Genomic DNA, 17,902 nt, shown 5'->3' with positions numbered 1-17,902 from the left:
CAGCATTAAAACATTTAATAATAAAAAGAGACAGTCATGGTGAATACACAGTTGAAATACTTTCCTATTAACTTTTAGTCTAGGCTATTGTTCCTTTTAATAGAGAATCAATATACACTACTGTATTTCTGGGGGAGCATTTTGGACAGCTTCAATACAATCTCAGCAAAATACATTAATGCACAATTTAAAGCTCGCTTGGTTGATTCTACTAGACAGCATGAGTATGCTGTTGGGAAATCCAACCGGGCTGAGGCAGCACATTTACGATTGCTTTTACAGTAAACTGGCATTCCAATTTTTTCTTGACAGGCAGGTGTAATCTAGCAAAAAACACTCTGAAAAGCGGAAAAGGTGAGGCCATGTCTTCTTCTCCCTCAAAACTGGGCCGAAGTTCAGTGGCAACTAAAGTGGAGTTGAGCTATAGTCCACCAGAGGTCAATTGAAACTACAGCAGTTTTAATTGATTCATCAATCACAGGAGGAGTTTCATAATTACACAAACAAACTTAGCCTAAGAGTCAAACCTGGTGTCTGTTCATCAACGAATTTATGGATTTATTTATTTGTACATTATTTACGCATTTTGCCTTCAATATGATAATACATTTTTATCCTTTTTTGTAGATACTTTTGTCCTTTAAGTGCCAGATCAATTCCCACTTGTTTACACCAGGCCTGATGTCATGGCTGGGATGATTGTGGAATTTTGGACAACGATGAATTGTTATGCAAATTGCACAGTTGTCATAATTGTAATTTTTACAAAAAAATAAAATAAAGTGTAATGCATCTTTGAAAATTTGCTACGACATACATAATGAATACAACACCGCTTTGGTGACACCCACGTCGCAAAAACGAATGGTTTTGACCGCTTGGAACTTTTGGAAATTAAGCTTTTCCTCCTAACTGTGCCGTTCTGCTCGTAAAATGATTAGCAATTTTACCTACTTCATTTAAAACTAACTGCTATTGGGTAAACTGCTTGAATAAAAAGTTGAATTGTCCCTTCTCCTAAAATTAAGGTATTAAAGCGATGACAAATATTTTTGGGTTCACGATTATTGTGCATAATTCTTAGTTGCACGATTATCCAATAATTGTGCCAGCTCTACCCGGGGTTTGAAACAGCAACTTTTCCACTACTGGTCCACCTCTAACCTCTAGGCTACCTGCAGCCACCAAAATAATGATGAGCAGTGCTGTTCTGTCACACCATTAGCTAATCAATGCCAAGGAGTAGTAAGCCTACTCAAATATGTTTCATTTACTCTGGCAAGCCGGCTTTGCAGAGCTCCTTATGTCGCTACAACTAACTAAAACAGTTAGACTTGAGGGCTCTATTTTTGGCTAGCGTTAAGCCAGCGCTATTGTGAAACACACATTAGTTGGCAATTTCGGATTGTAATATCTGGCGCTTTGGCATTTTCCAACCATTGCAGCATGGTTGGCATTTACCTGTAACATCAGCTCAGTTACGGTGAGGTGGGAATAGTGGCAATATCTAAGGCGTGTCCTTAAAAACAAAGACATTTCTAAGTGACCTCAAATATTAGTGTGAACTAAGCTAGAAGAGGAAATCAATCTCCTAAAAAAGAAAACATGAATGTCCTTGAGTGGCCCAGTCCTTCAGACAAGGAGGTGACTGAAAATGTTTGATGCAAGAAACCACTTTACAAAATAAAATGCTTTATTGTTCCCATACCATTATTACAGAGAATCAGACAAATTATGCTACCCTCTGCCTATTGGCTATTCAAGCATGTCTCAAAATACAACATTGCCCCTTTAAGAAAGAAAGAAAAAAAGCTCTTTGCCGGACTGGCTTTTCAAAGGTGTCTATAAAAGTAAACGTTTTGTGGTCTTGTAGGAAGCAATCACTCCCATATGTCTGACTACAAATTATCTATAACTGGGCCAATAACTCATTAACTAGCAAAGGATATGAACACAATGTGCACACGTGGCTACATGCAGCTCTTTCTGTTGATCTCAAGACAAGCGAAACTAGTCACGACCACAGCTGTAAACACAGTCCAGTTCATCCATATATGCCAATGGTCTATTGGAATATAGGCCTACTGCAGCTCTGATTGGTTATGCCCCACGGGTCTATGTAGAGTACGGGCTGAGTCATGCACAATAGAATCTTACTCTGATACGTTCTGCCTACAACAATCTCTTGCATAGTTCATTTTGTTTCTGTATGTTGCATTGAAAGTGGCTAATATTGCATTGATTCGATCACAATTTCCAAAGTAAAGGGAAACGTTGATAGTGTTAACTAACAGGGAAAACTGTAGAAAGTTGAGTGAAGTTCAATCTCATCCTTCTCTTTGTGGGCTGATATTTCTTCTGCGCTCTGCACGGCAGTCCCGTCTCTGGGCTACTGCACGCCCACGTGCAGCTTAGAGGGAACATCGGTCCTCTCCGCATACCCATAACATGATGCAGCCACCACTATGCTTGAAAATATGGAGAGTGATACTCAGAATACACTTTGTATTCAGGACAAAAAGTTAATTGCTTTGGCACATTTGTTTCTATATGACTTGACTGTGATTTTTGAATGACTACCTCATCTCTGTACCCCACACATACAGATAGATATTTGTAAGGTCCCTCAGTTGAGCAGTGAATTTCAAATATATATTCAACTACAAAGACCAGCCAATGCCTCGCAAAGAAGGGCACCTATTGGTAGATGGGTAAAAAAGGCAGACACTGAATTTCCCTTTGAGCATGGTGAAGTTATTAATAACACTTTAGATTGTGTACCAATACACCCAGTCACTACAAAGATACAGGTGTCCTTCCTAGGAAGGAAACCTGCTCAGGGATTTCAATATGAGGCAAATGATGACTTTAAAACAGTTCGAGTTTAATGGCTGTGATAAGACAAAACTGAGGATGAAGCCTGTACAGAATAACAATACTCAAAAACATGCATCCTGTTTGCAATAAGGCACTAAAATAAATTTACTTTATCCTGAAAACAAAGCGGTATGTTTGAGGCAAACCTAACAACATCACCGAGTACCACAATTCATATTTTCAAGCATGGTGGTGGCTCCATCACGTATCATAGGCAAGGACTAAGGAGTTTTTTTTTTTTTTTTATAAAAAGAAACTGAATAGAGTGAAGCACAGGTAAAATCTGGTTCAGTCTCCTTTCCAACATACATATATATATATATTTGTAATAATGACAATAATACTGAATGAACACTTATTTTAACTTAATACATCAATAAAATCTATTTAGTCTCAAATAAATAATGAAACATGTTCAATTTGGTTTAAATAATGCAAAAGCAAAGTGTTGAAGAAAGTAAAAGTGCAATATTTGCCATGTAAAAAAGCTAACGTTTAAGTTCCTTGCTTAGAACATGAGAACATATGAAAGCTGGTGGTTCCTTTTAACATGGGTTTTCAATATTCCCAGGTAAAAAGTTTTAGGTTGTAGTTATTATAGGAATTATATGACTATTTCTCTCTATACCATTTGAATTTCATATACCTTTGACTATTGGATGTTCTTATAGGCACTATAGTATTGCCAGCCTAATCTCGGGAGTTGATAGACAGCGCAATGCTTGAAGCACAGCGAAGAGCTGCTGGCAAATGCAGGAAAGTGCTGTTTGAATGAATGCTTACGAGCCTGCTGGTGCCTACCACCGCTCAGTCAGACTGCTCTGTCAAATATCAAATCATAGACTTAATTATAACACACAGAAATACGAGCTTTAGGTCATTAATATGGTCAAATCCGTAAAAACGATCATTTTGAAAACAAAACATTTATTCTTTCAGTGAAATACGGAACCGTTCCGTATTTTATCTAACGGGTGGCATCCCTAAGTCTATATATTGCTGTTACATTGCACAACCTTCATCGTTATGTCATAATTATGCACAATTTTGGCAAATTAATTACAGTCTTTGTTAGGAAGAAATGGTCTTCACACAGTTCGCTACGAGCCAGGCGGCCTAAACTGCTGCATATACTCTGACTCTGCTTGCACAGAACGCAAGAGAAGTGACACAATTTCCCTAGTTAAAAGAAATTCATCTTAGCACGCAATATTAACTGAATATACAGGTTTAAAAATATATATATGTGTATTGCTTTTAAGAAAGGCATTGATGTTTATGGTTAGGTACACATTGGTGCAACGACAGTGCTTTTTTCGCGAATGCGCTTGTTAAATCATCACCCGTTTGGCGAAGTAGGCTGTGATTCGATGATAAATAAACAGGTACCGCATCGATTATATGCAACGCAGGACAAGCTAGATAAACTAGTTATATCATCAACCATGATAGTTAACTAGTGATTATGTTAAGATTGATTGTTTTTTTATACGATAAGTTTAATGCTAGCTAGCAACTTACCTTGGCTGCTTGCTGCACTCGCGTAAAAGCTAGTCAGCCTGCCACGCAGTCTCCTCGTGGAGTGCAATGTAATCGGCCATAATCGGTGTCCAGAAATGCAGATTACCGATTGTTATAAAAATTTGAAAATCGGCCATAATTAAATCAGCCATTCCGATTAATCGATCGACCTCTAATTCAGACCCTTAACTCAGTACTTTTTTTTTTTATCACCTTTGGCAGCGATTACAGCCTCGAGTCTTCTTGGGTATGACGCTACAAGTTTGGAACACCTGTATTTGGGGAGTTTCTCACATTCTTCTCTGCAGATCCGCTCAAGCTTTGTTAGGTTGGATGAGAAGCGTCACTGCACAGCAATTTTCAGTTCTCTCCAGAGATGTTCGATCGGGTTCAAGTCAGGGCTCTGGCTGGGCCACTCAAGGACATTCAGAGACTTGCCCCGAAGCCACTCCTGCTTTGTCTTGGCTGTGTGCTTCGGGTCATTGTCCTGTTGGAAGGTAAACCTTCGCCCTAGTCTGAGGTCCAGAGCGGTCAGGAGCAGGTTTTCATCAAGGATCTCTCTGTACTTTCCTCCATTTATCTTTCCCTCGATCCATCCTAACTAGTCTCCCAGTCCCTGCCGCTGAAAAACAAACCCACAGCATGATGCTGATACCACCATGTTTCACCGTAGGGATGGTACCAGGTTTCCTTGTTTCTCATGGTCTGAGAGTCCTTTAGGTGTCTTTTGGCAAAATCCACTCCTAAAAATCCAAGCGAGCTGTCACTCGCCTTTTAGAGGAGTGACTTCCGTCTGGCCACTCTACCATAAAGGCCGGATTGGTGGAGTGCTGCAGAGATGGTTGTCTTTCTGGATGATTCTCCCATCTCCACAGAGGAACTCTGGAGCTCTGTCAGTGTGATCATCGGGTTCTGGTAGTTCCAAACTTCTTCCATTTAATAATGATGGAGGCCACTGTGTTCTTGGGGACCTTCAATGATGCAGACATTTTTTGGTACACTTCCCCAGATCTGTGCCTTGACACAATCCTGTCTCGGAGCTCTACGGACAATTCCCTAGACTTCATGGCTTGGTTTTTGCTCTGACATGCACTGTCAACTGTGGGACCTTATATAGACAGCCTTTCCAAATTACATTTACATTTTAGTCATTTAGCAGACGCTCTTATCCAGAGCGACTTACAGTGGTGAATGTATACATTTAAAAAAAAAAATGTACTGGCCCCCCGTGGGAATCGAACCCACAACCGTGCACACACCATGCTGGCGTTGCAAACACCATGCCCTAACATGCTCTACCACTGAGCCACAGGGAAGACCAAATCATGTCCAATCAATTGAATTTACCACAGGTGGACTCCAATCAAGTTGTAGAAACATCTCAAGGATGATCAATGGAAACAGGATGTACTGGAGCTCAATTTCAACTCTCATAGCAAAGTGTCTAAATACTTACGTAAATACAGTATTTTTGTTTTATGTTTTATTATAAATTTGCAAAAATGTTACTAACTCTGTTTTTGCTTTGTCATTATAGGGTATTGTGTATATGATGAGGAATTTTTATTTATTTAATCAATTTTAGAATAAGGCTGTAACGTTACAAAATGTGGAAAAAGGAAGGGGTCTGAATACTTTCTAATGCACTGTACGTTGGAGTTACTTACCAAGACGACATTGAATGTTCCTGAGTGGCCTAGTTACAGTTGACTTAAATTTGCTTGAAAACCTATGGCAAGATTTTCACTACGCCAGATTGTTCCCGTCAGTCCTGGGATTCAAACCGGAAACCCTCTAATTACTGGCCTGCCTCTCTAACCCCGTGGCTACCGCCACCCCCATATGCAGCCTAGGTAAGGATTTATCTGAGCCATGTAAGCCTATTCATGAAATCAGTATTAGGCTACTATGACATTTTTAAGGTACTGCACACCAGTGATGTAAAGAAGGCATGAAACATATGTCCTTAAGTCACGGACAGTATTTCCCTACATTTAACAAAAAAAGTGAGAGAAAGGAAGAGAAAGCGAGCGATCAGCAGCTAACCTGTATGCATTGTCTCCTGGTAACTCTCATATCATCCTGGCAGGAGAGTCCAGCAGCACACCACAGCTCACTGGAGAAAGACAAACAATTACCTATATTAGCCTTAGTGTATTTGTGCTTGCGAGGCTATTTCCTGTTAGGCTATGTCGTAACCTTGATTATTACCTATATCTAAATTATTTTCTGGTGCTGCACCTTCCAAACATTAAAGCCCACACACTTGGGAGCCAGGCCCAGCCAATCAGAATGAGTTTTCCCCACAAAAAGGGCTTTATTGCAGACAGAAACACTCCTAAATTTCAGCTGCTGTCTGGGTGGCTTGTCTCAGACGATTCTGCAGGTGAAGATGCCGGATGTGGAAGTCCTGGGCTGGTGTGATTGCACATGGTCTGCGGTTGTGAGGCCGGTTGAACGTACTGCCAAATTCTCTGAAACAATGTTGGAGGCGGCTTATGGTAGAGAAATTAACATTAAATTCTCTGGCATCAGCTCTGGTAGACATTGCTGCACTCAGCATGCCATTGTACGATACCTCAAAACTTGACATCTGTGGCATTGTGTTGTGTGACAGAATTGCACATTTTAGAGTGGCCTTGTATTGTCACCTGCACAAGGTGCACCTGTGTAACGATCATGCTGTTCAAACTTCTTGATATGCAACACTTGTCAGGTGGACAATTATCTCGGCAAAGGATAAACGCTCACTAACAGGGATGTAAACAAATTTGTGCACACATTTGAGGGAAAAAAAGAAGCTTTTTGTGCATGACATTTGTCCTGATCATACAGGCCTGATAATTGTTCTGCCTAATTCAGTTGTTTTTCCAGGTTTCAGATTTTTTCCTGTTGTTCATGTTTTCGTTCCGAAAAACACACTTTTTTTAAAAGGAAAAATCAACAAATGTGGATGTTCTAAGTCCACAATGTTTAAACCACATCAGTAGACCACTTGAGTTCAGGGAAAAAGCTAATACATGTTAATTTTTGGGTGTAGATACCCTTTAAATTCAAGTGTGCAGTCTGCTCACCAGCAAAAGACTTGCTTGGTTAGCACATTTCTGTAGCACCTTTTATTTTATTTTTATTTATTTAACATTTATTTAACGAGGCAAGTCAGTTAACTTAGGGATCAGCGTCCCGTCAACAGGACAGTTGTAAATCATGCAGCGCCTTGTGTCACGATCGCAGATTTTAGAAAAATAACAAATGTCGTTACATATAAGTGTTTGATATCGGCTGAAAGCTTAAATTCTTGTTAATATAACTGCACTGTCCAATTTACAGTAGCTATTACTGCGAAAAAATACCATGCTATTGTTTGAGGAGAGGTCCTAACAAAAAAAAGGTTTGATAAATTCACCTCTGAAGGTGAAATGTGTACTTACCTTCTGAAATCTTGCTCTGATTTATCATCCAATGGGTCCCAGAGATAACATGAAGTGTCGTTTTGTTAGATAAAATCCTTGTTCATATCCTAAAAAGGTCCATATAGCATGCACGAACGATCTTGTATTTCCACTCGTTGAATTTGCAAAGAAAGGAATCTGTGAAAATCTAACCCTAAACGTTGTTTCAACCAGTCAAATGGCATTCGTATGTATCTTCAGAGATCCTAGAACGTAACCAGACTTCCCTATATCATTAGGGGTGTAGTATATCCTACAGGACACCAATTTAGTCAGAGAGTGACGCCTTCATGGCACACTGATAACGCGGGCGGTCTTCACTTGATCGACTCTAACTTTGTCAAATAAGCACCAATCGGAGTCAAACAAAGCTAGCTAGATAGATAGCCAAAGAGCTGGGCTTTACGGGAGTATCCCGTAAAGTAAACCCTGTATCTGTCACTAAATGTAGCTGCTTTTTCCTTTTGGACAAAAATGATCAGAATATTCAGAGTTATGAAGTTATGAAAACTGGTTGTTTTGAAAATGTTGAACTTATAATATGGCTACTAATACTGGAAAAGCTAAATCAAAGTCCAAGGATACAGATATGACGATATTCTTGCCGAAAAATGTAATATGAATGCAAATGTCTCCTTCACGATTTGCCCAAATGTACCTGGGTGACATCACACTAAATGTCATGTAGTTCACTCATACTTCAAGTGAAACGTTGCACATACACTGCTGCCATCTTGAGGACACCGTCAGAATTACAACCAGAGTGATGGCTGGAAGTGGGACCTTTCTTTTGCATTTCAAAGATGGTGGTAGGTAAAATTAATAAAAAATAGAAAAAAACTATCAGATCTATTCTGTTATATTCTCCTACATTCAATTCACATTTTCACAAACTTCAAAGTGTTCCCTTTTCAAATGGTACCAAGAATATGCATATCCATGCTTCAGGGCCTGAGCTGCAGGCAGTTAGATTTGGGTATGTCATTTTAGACGAAAATGTAAAAAAGGGGGGCCATCCCTAAGAAGTTCTAAGAACAAATTCTTATTTACAATGATGGCCTACCCCGGCCAAACCCTAACCCTGAAGTCGCTGGGGCGGACTTCCAATCACGGCTGTTTGTGATACAGCCTGGAATGGAACCAAGGTCTGTAGTGATGCCTCTAGCACTGAGATGCAGTGCCTTAGACCGCTGTGCCACTTGGCAGCCCGAGTTTGTTAAACAAATCACCACTGGATTGATGCAAATAATCATGATATCATTCTTCCAGGTAGGCATAGACTTGAGTTTTTTGGGAAATGCCTTTCCACCTACCAGAAGACTGTTGTCATTAGCACCATCACTAACGGCTACACGTAGTACTAGACAAACACACACATACAGACAGGGGCATTCCTGGGCTGTTGCCTCTTCAGAAAGTTGGTAGGAAAATACAAATCGCTTATGCATTTCTAAATGTCTTTTCGTAATCTTGGGCAAATTAATTAATGTTCTAATAAATTCAATACATTTAGTAGATTTCCTACTATTCAATACATTTTTGAATATTGTTGAATTCCGTTTTAATGTCTGGATTCCGTGATTCCAGATTTTATAGGGCCCTAGGCATTGGTCTTTAAACCACCAATGTCATTTTCATGAGATAAAAAATCTCATGCTAATTGGCCAGCAAACAATATTCTGATGAAAATCAGTATCCTTTTCATATATCGCATTAGCTGTGCATGGAGGTTGGTTCACGTTGTTTCTCAATCGTATTATCTTTCTACTCTGACGGTCTGTTTTGGGCTCGGTCTCGCTACCAAACATGTCATCTTTTGTGAACAGAACTGGAATATGTTCAAAATCCCCACATGCACCTCCATTATCGGGAATAATGGGCATACCACATAAAGCATTCGTCGGTCATTGCTCTGGGTATACCTCAAACAGCAAAGTGCACAAACCTGGCCATGCTTGATATATCAAACTTTTGCCTTTGCCAGTTGACAGGCATGCTATAACATCTCTTTTGCCAGTCAACATTTTTAAACAACTGTTTCAGTGGCTTAAACGAAGGGATGGAATAGAAATAGCAAAGTTACGAAATAGCAGCGTCGCTAACATGCCACATCCTCATGAGCATTAAAACAGAATTCAACAATATTCAAAAATGTATTGACCTTAGTAGGAAATCAACAAAATGTATTGAACATTTATTAATTTCCCCAAGTTTATCATAATACATGAACAGAATGAATCAGTGATTCGTATTTCCTTCAACTTTCTGAAGAGGCAACGAGAATGCCCGTGTGTGTGCAGAGCGCGCGTCTACCACAGTGTGTCTACCACAGTGTGTCTACCACAGTGTGTCTACCACAGTGTGTCTACCACAGTGTGTCTACCACAGTGCGTCTACCACAGTGCGTCTACCACAGTGCGTCTACCACAGTGCGTCTACCACAGTGCGTCTACCACAGTGCGTCTACCACAGTGCGTCTACCACTGTGCGTCTACCACTGTGCGTCTACCACTGTGCGTCTACCACTGTGCGTCTACCACTGTGCGTCTACCACTGTGTAGCCGTTCGCGATGATATTAACTACTTATTGTTATGGACTAAGAATGGGAAAATTGAAAACAAAAACAGAGAAAACGGAATTTGGCAAAAAAATCTAACAGATTTTATAGGACCCTACCTAATCATTTTAAATACATAAGGCCATGTAAAATCACAAATACATTATACTTAACACTTATTTTCTTTCTTTTTTACCTATCATTTATTTTTCAAGATGTGTGCTATTTACTTACTTTTTCTGTGGTAATAAAATACATAATTTGAAAAAAACAGTTGCAATAAGTAAGACTTTAATCTCAGGAGAAGACTGGTTATAATGTTAAAAAAGGATCAATGTTCTTTTACTTTGAAAATAGAGGTAAGCACAGGCAAAATCCTAGCGGAAAACCTGGTTGTCTGCTTTCCAACAGACAGACAGTGGGAGATGAATTCCTCTTTCAGCAAGACAATAACCTAAAAAACAAGACCAAATCTACACTGGAGTTGCTTACCAAGAAGACAGTAAATGTTCCTGAGTGGCCAAGTTACAGTTTTGACTTAAATATCTATGGCAAGATATGAAAATGGTTGTCTAAAAATGATCAACAACCAATTTGACAGAGCTTGAAGAATTTTGAAAAGAATAATGGGCAAATGTTGCACAATCCCGGTGTGGAAAGCTCTTAGGGACTTACCCAGAAAGTCACTCACAGATGTAATGGTGTAAATGACATATTTCTGTATTTCATTTTCAATAAATTAGCAAAGATTTCTAAAAACATGTTTTCACTTTCATTATGGGGTATTTTGTGTAAATAGATTTTTATTTTTTATTTTATATATTTTGAATCCAGGCTGTAACAAAATAAATTTGGAATAAGTCAGAGGGTATTAATACTTTCTGAAGGAGCTGTAAATCTTATTGAAAATACATTTGTTTCTGAGCAATCCATGCTGCTGCCATGTTGACAATGATGACCCAGTAGAGCATATTACTGTTCGATTTCAGCAGGTCGCCCCACCCTTGCCCGGTCACACGAAATGCCACAACCCGGTACACCTTGGTTCAGTTAAATCAAACTCTTCTATTATAAACAAAAACACCTACAAACCCCATGTAGCAAACAAGGAACACAAGGAAGAAAATATTGTTGGTATCTCAGATTGTTCTGGCAATTCTCACTGAAACGTTATTGAGAGCAGAGGATGTGAGCGGAGAGGAGCTGTAGTGGCGCGAGGAGCCGAGCATGCGTAATTTGGCTGGAGTGTGGAGCGTTTCACTTTCACTCTGGTACGGCTCTGCCACTAGCTCGTCATGCTCTGCCCAGCATTTTTCATTTCCTTCATCACTGTTCTTTTAATTAAGCCTATTCTGTTGTATTTATTTAGCCTATCCCACCACTAATGCGCAGAGAAATAGGTCACACAGCCTGTTTAATTGATAGCAAGGCAACGAATGCGCCCATGCAGCAGCACCGGATACTTTTTTAAAATTTCAATATAGGCTATTGTTAACAAAAGAGGAGTCCAAGTTTGTAACAGTGCTACAGTTATCTATTAGCTGTAAAGCGTGAGCGCAACAGAGCTAGTTAAAACTGAAGTTTCTGATCATCAATAGAAAAGAGAAAAGGCTACTTGTTTTTTTAAACAGCAGCAGCAAATCATCAGGTAGGTCCTCGTTTAATAACCTACAACAGGTTGAAATGTTGAAGCTTCTTAGGATAGCCTACTTAAAAAAACAAATGGTATATAGTCACAAAAGTAGATGGGGTGTTGGTTAAATTGAACGGAGCAGCAGTTTTTTTCCTGTGATCGCCAGAGTGGGGAAAGTTCATTGAGACACGGAGTGTGCACAAAGACCACTCCATGTGGGATGAGTGTGATTTCCAACTGCTCAACCGCTCACATATTCTGACTGGTAGGAAGGATGTATGACATGCTTTTCACATTTGTATCACAAACCATTATTTTTTATCATGCATAAAAGTTAGCCTGGCTGATGCAACCCACGTGACTCTCAGCGCGAATCCGGAAATGAGGCTGCTCAGAAATTGTGTGACAGGTTTGATTGGTTTTCTTTAATATATATATATATATATATATATTTATATATATATATATATATATATATATATATATAAATCTGAGACGTAGATCTCAGCTTGCTTTTTGACTGCTAAAGTGATTGTGACGCAGAAAAGGTTGGTGACCACTGTCAAACTATTCATGGCACCGGTATCGCCAGGATATAGAGGTATCTTTGGGCCAGTCTTGCGAGCACTCTTCGTCTTCGTGGGTGGGGTGTGTTTTTGTTTTATAATATGAAATTACAGTAGGCTACCGGTAGCCTGTATCGATTACCCTTTTCAGACATAATGGAATGTGGCCCCTTGAAAGCGCCTCGGCTACGTCATGTTAGGGTTGGCTGTTAGGGTTGGCTACACTACAGCTTTTTAAATGCCGACACAAAACCTTCTCTGGAGATATGAACGGGCATTTTACTTGTCTGTAAAGGAACTTAGCTTCTGAAGGCGACCAGAACTGTTAATCAAATAATCTGAAACTGCTGCGCGCAGCTTGCCTGCAGACCACCCTTTCCTAAAAAAGATGGTTAAATACCGTGATTTACCAAGACATTTACTAGAAAGAAAACATCTAGCTACCCAACCATAAAAAACAAACAGCAGCACATCAATCAGGAACGTTTGTTGTCGTTAGGGAAACAATACAGAACATTCTACGCCGGAGCAGAATTCTAGTGTCTGAAAAGGTACAGACGCGTCAAATTTGTATTTATTATTATTATTATTGTCTAAAAAGTTGTAAATTGTTGCTATCGACATGTTACTATAGCTGCATTTAATGTCTGTAAACGGTCGCAGTGGATATAACTTCATTGCCCTAACCTAAAAGGTCATTCATATGTTATAGAACCATTATTCTGCATTGTAAATTGACGTGGAATTGTATGAAACGGATTTTTAAAAATGGCAGTTTAAATGTTAAGCTAAATTATCCATTTGTCACATCCGTAATATCTAGTAGAGGTGGGCATTTGAAATCTATTTCACTATTCAAATCATATGACATGTTTACAGATATTCGGATAGTCTAAAAAAAAAAAATAATTGCTCTTGGGTCTCTTGATCAATCAGAATGACGCAAATACCGGAACTGCTATTCTCCAGTAGTTTTTGGCTAACAGTCAGCAACAGTGAAAGAGAAGTCTGATATTCACCATGATAGAAATGATTCTGTTTCAAAAACGTTTTCTGGTGAGTGTTTTGCATTGATCTGTGTTATCAGTGTTATCACTAGGCTATTTGAAGTGGACAAAATACCATAGGCTACCATTGTCAGGACTGACTGAAGGGCTACATGTACTATGAAAATAAAATGCCTTTGTTTAAAACACAACCTGAATGAGAGAAGAAAATGTTTGCCATAACTACACCAAAAACGGATGAGCATGCTTTGTAATGTTGATAAAACTAGAAATGTATTACTAGTAAGAAGTAATGTGGTATTTTGCTCAAGCCTTTTAACCAAGAGCCATAAAGTATTCACAACCCTCGACTTTCCACATTCTGTTTTGTTACAAAGTAAGATTCAAATGGATTTAATTGCCATTTTTGGTCAACGATCTACACAAAATATTCTAATGTCAAAGTGGAAGAAAACTTCTAAACACAGATGACTTCTACAACTGAACTTCAAGAAGCAACAAAGTTTGAATTTGCTTTATGAGAATTGAGTGAGCCTAGGGTGCCAACACATACATTGTAAGTGGTTTCAAAATGGGTCTTTCTCCATTCTGATTGTTTTTAAATGCAGATGACAAATTTCAGTTGAATGCATTCAGGTGTAGAACTGACTAGGTATCCCCCTTTCCCTTCACACTGTTCAATTAAACTTCAACCAAACATATTTTTTATGCATTTTCAACCATTTCTGCACGCATTTGAGATCATTTCCACATAGGGCTGTATGATAAAAGAAATGGAGGCCATATTTTTTACCAAATGTTGCAATTGTGATTTGATTCGCAATTTAGATATAAACACTTGGGTGAACTGTTGGAATCATGGAGTCGGGGCGCATAAGCTATTTACTCCGCTTTGATTGAGGACCGAACAGCAAGCAGGGGTAATGGCAGGATTCCGCATTTTTCACGCATAAAAGGAAAGATAACGCAGAAAAATATCTTGCTGTGTTTTGTAAACGCAGATCTAAAATACTTATTATTGGAAATTCTGCTAAGCTTCAGTCAGGGTTCGCTCCAAATCATGAATGTAAATGTAGTAATTTCGTGCTTCAGTTGCACTTCTCCACCCAGATGTTCCTGACTGGCATAGTTACAGTTTTGACTTAAATCTGCTTGAAAATCTACAGCAAGACTTGAAAATGGCTGTCACGCAATGATTAACATCCAACTAGACAGAGCTTGAAGAATTTTTTTAATAATAATGTGCAAATATTGTACAATACAGGTCTGCCAAGCTCTTAGGGATTTACCCAGAAAGACTCACAGCTGTAATCGGTGCCAAAGTTGATTTCTAACATGTATTGACTTTCGTTCCACATGGACATTAAAAGTAGTTTGTGTAGATCTGTGATTAAAAAATTACAATGAAATCTATTTTAATCCCACCTTGTAAGACAACAAAATGTGGAAAAAGTCAAGGGGTGTGAAAACTTCATGAAGGCAGTGTAATTACCTCACAGACTTTAATAGCTAGCAATCTAGCTAAAATTATCTGAGAAGACACTATAGTGGTCTGGATATATGATGACATTCCTGAAGTAGAAAAGTAAATAATAGGAAACAACTTTGTCATTTTGACAAATTTACTTTAGAGAGATGGCAATTGCCATAGCTAGAAGAAAAGTAATTTAAAAATACCTAGCTATCTTCGTTAGTTAAAACCAGGCCCCTCAATCTTAGCTAGCTAAAGTTATACTCCATCTCCAAAAGGTTTTCATACTAATGATTTGCCACCTTTAGAAATGTAATTGTTTTTCCAAGTCACTATAATCCTCTTTAGACTAAATCGTCATCAGCACATGGCAGCTCAGAGAATGCCACTGAGTAGTATCGGGTATCGGTCCTCAAGATAACGTTCAAAACAATATTGACGAAGCACGCAACCCATGAATAGCAAGTCAAATAAATATCTAGAAACTTACTTCATGAATGGTTGATGCTGCTGCTGTAGATTTCAAGATCAATGCTATGTTTGATGGAGCTGTTAGGAAATCCATGTGTACCTAGCCTGAAATGCAATGTAGTCCGATGCAAAGTGTGCTGTGCAGGAGGTTCGACTGAACTTCTGACAGTCGATTATTAAAAATAAAATCGTAGACAAATTCAGACAAGGTTATTGTTCTGTTGGAATAAAGTGCAAAGGCAGCCACGCTGCACAATCTCTCTAGCTTTTGGGCAGGACTTGGGCTGTGGTGGTCACGAAATTTTGTCAGCCGGTGATTGTCAAGCAAATAACTGTCAGTCTCATGGTAATTGACCGTTAATTAACATACACATTTAGCATCTCCTGGCTTCCACACATAGCTTACAAGCCATTTTAAAAAGTATAATAAATCCATGTAATATAGCCTACACCTTCACAATAAATACATTATTTTAGACAGGTCTAAAGAAGCATGATATGAGAAAATGTAGTCTATTTCAGAAGAAAATAATAGAATACTTTTGAGTTGTCCTTATGTTAGGTTCTGATCTGTCTATGCCAAATGGCTGAGGGCTACAATAGTTCATTCAGCAAACAAGATTTGCTTATAATTCCATGGCATTATTTTATAGTATGAAGAATACAATTGAACAAAGCTGAATAAAATATAAATATTGTCTCCAAACGACTTGAGGGAGCGCACACACGGCTATTCTGTGTTGAGTGGTTAATAAAGAAATGGGTACTCCTATATGCTTAATTTAGTTATTAAAGTAACTTTAGTTCTACAACCGTTGGGCTATATGTTTTGATTCTTAATACATTGTAAGGCTGCATGAGATTCTAAAGATGATTTTTAAAAAGTCGCTTGAAAGGCATGAGCTCCGCGTTGTTTTTTCCGCATGCCTCAAATTTCAAGGTGGCAACCCCTTTGTGGCCGTAATGCACCCTAAAGAAATACAGCTGAAGTTCACATAAACCTTAGCCAAATACATTTAAACTCAGTTTTTCACAATTCCTGACATTTAATCCTAGTAAAAATTCCGTTTTAGGACAGTTAGGATGACCACTTTATTTAAAGAATGTGAAATGTCAGAATAATAGTAGAGAATTATTTATTTCAGCTTTTATTTCTTTCATCACATTCCCAGTGGGTCAGAAGTTTACATACACTCAATTAGTATTTGGTAGCCTTGCCTTTAAAACCTGTTGGGGATAGGGGGCAGTATGTGCACGGCCGGATAAAAACGTACCCGATTTAATCTGGTAACTACTCCTGCCCAGTAACTAGAATATGCATATAATTGTTTGATTTGGATAGAAAACACCCTAAAGTTTCTAAAACTGTTTGATTGGTGTCTGTGGGTATAACAGAACTCATATGGCAGTCAAAACCCTGAGACAAATCCTGACAGGAAACTGAAATCTGATGTGTGGATATCACTTCAAACATTTGCCATTGAAACACACAGGGGGTTATGAATCATTTAGCACTTCCTATGGCTTCCACTAGATGTCCCCAGTCTTTACAAAGTGGTTTGAGTCTTCTATGGTAGAAACTGACCCAAAGAGAGGCTTGTTGATCTTGGTCACAGGGGATGGGCCATTACCATTGTGAAGTCTGCGCCCATGGCTACCCTCCCTTTTCGAAACGTTTTGAAAGACAATGCAACCGTCCCCATGGAATATTATTGAAGCTCTGGTTGAAAAAGGCCAAAAGATTTATGTTATACAACGTTTGACATGTTTGAACGAACTTAAATATTTTTTTTTTGCTCATTCCTGACGACAAGTCCAACGCACACGGTACATTTTCAGTAGCCTTCGGAGCGCGCTAACACTATTGGGACATAAATTATTAACTTTTTCGAACAAAACTACATTTGTTATGGACCTGGTATTCCTAGAAGTGCCTTCTGATAAAGATAATCAAAGGTAAGGGATTATTTACAATAGTATTTTTGATGGTTGATTGTTCCAAGATGGCTCCAACATGTATAGCCTAGACTATTTTTCTGGGCATACCACGTCGTTTATTGCAAAGTGTGATTTCCCAGTAAAGTTATTTTTAAATCTGGCAAAGCGATGGCATTCAAGACATGTTAATATATAAGTCTTTGAATGACAATATTACATTTTAACAATGTTTTCGAATAGTAATTTTGTAAATTGTAGCGCTAATTCACCGGAAGCATTTGAGGGAAAAGATTTTCTGAACGTCACGCGCCGATGTAAAATGCTGTTTTTATATATAAATATGAACTTTATCGAACACAAAATGCATGTATTGTGTAACATGATGTCCTAGGAGTGTCATCTGATGAA

At 38.7% G+C, this 17,902-nt stretch overlaps 1 protein-coding gene across 7 annotated transcripts in view; it reads right to left on the bottom strand.

Annotated features, from left to right (window-relative positions):
• The window catches only part of dyrk1aa (dual-specificity tyrosine-(Y)-phosphorylation regulated kinase 1A, a), a 57,466-nt gene that overhangs the window by 18,644 nt on the left and 20,920 nt on the right, over positions 1-17,902 (bottom strand). For 4 of the 7 annotated variants that reach the window (XM_029690965.1, XM_029690959.1, XM_029690962.1 and 1 more), the window contains exon 2: positions 6,445-6,514. The exons of 2 other annotated variants lie outside the window; for them this stretch is intronic. In XM_029690965.1, coding sequence (XP_029546825.1) covers positions 6,445-6,454 — 10 coding nt within the window. In that variant the 5' untranslated portion in view covers positions 6,455-6,514. Of the gene's footprint in view, positions 1-6,444; positions 6,515-7,829; positions 7,848-17,902 lie in introns of those variants that run through there. One more of the 7 variants, XM_029690961.1, reaches the window with a different exon arrangement.

Source organism: Salmo trutta, chromosome 15, assembly GCF_901001165.1.
Source record: "Salmo trutta chromosome 15, fSalTru1.1, whole genome shotgun sequence".
Taxonomy (NCBI): Eukaryota; Metazoa; Chordata; class Actinopteri; order Salmoniformes; family Salmonidae; genus Salmo; species Salmo trutta.
The sequence above is the reverse complement of the archived record's forward strand: the minus strand, read 5'-3'. Positions and strand labels throughout refer to the sequence as shown.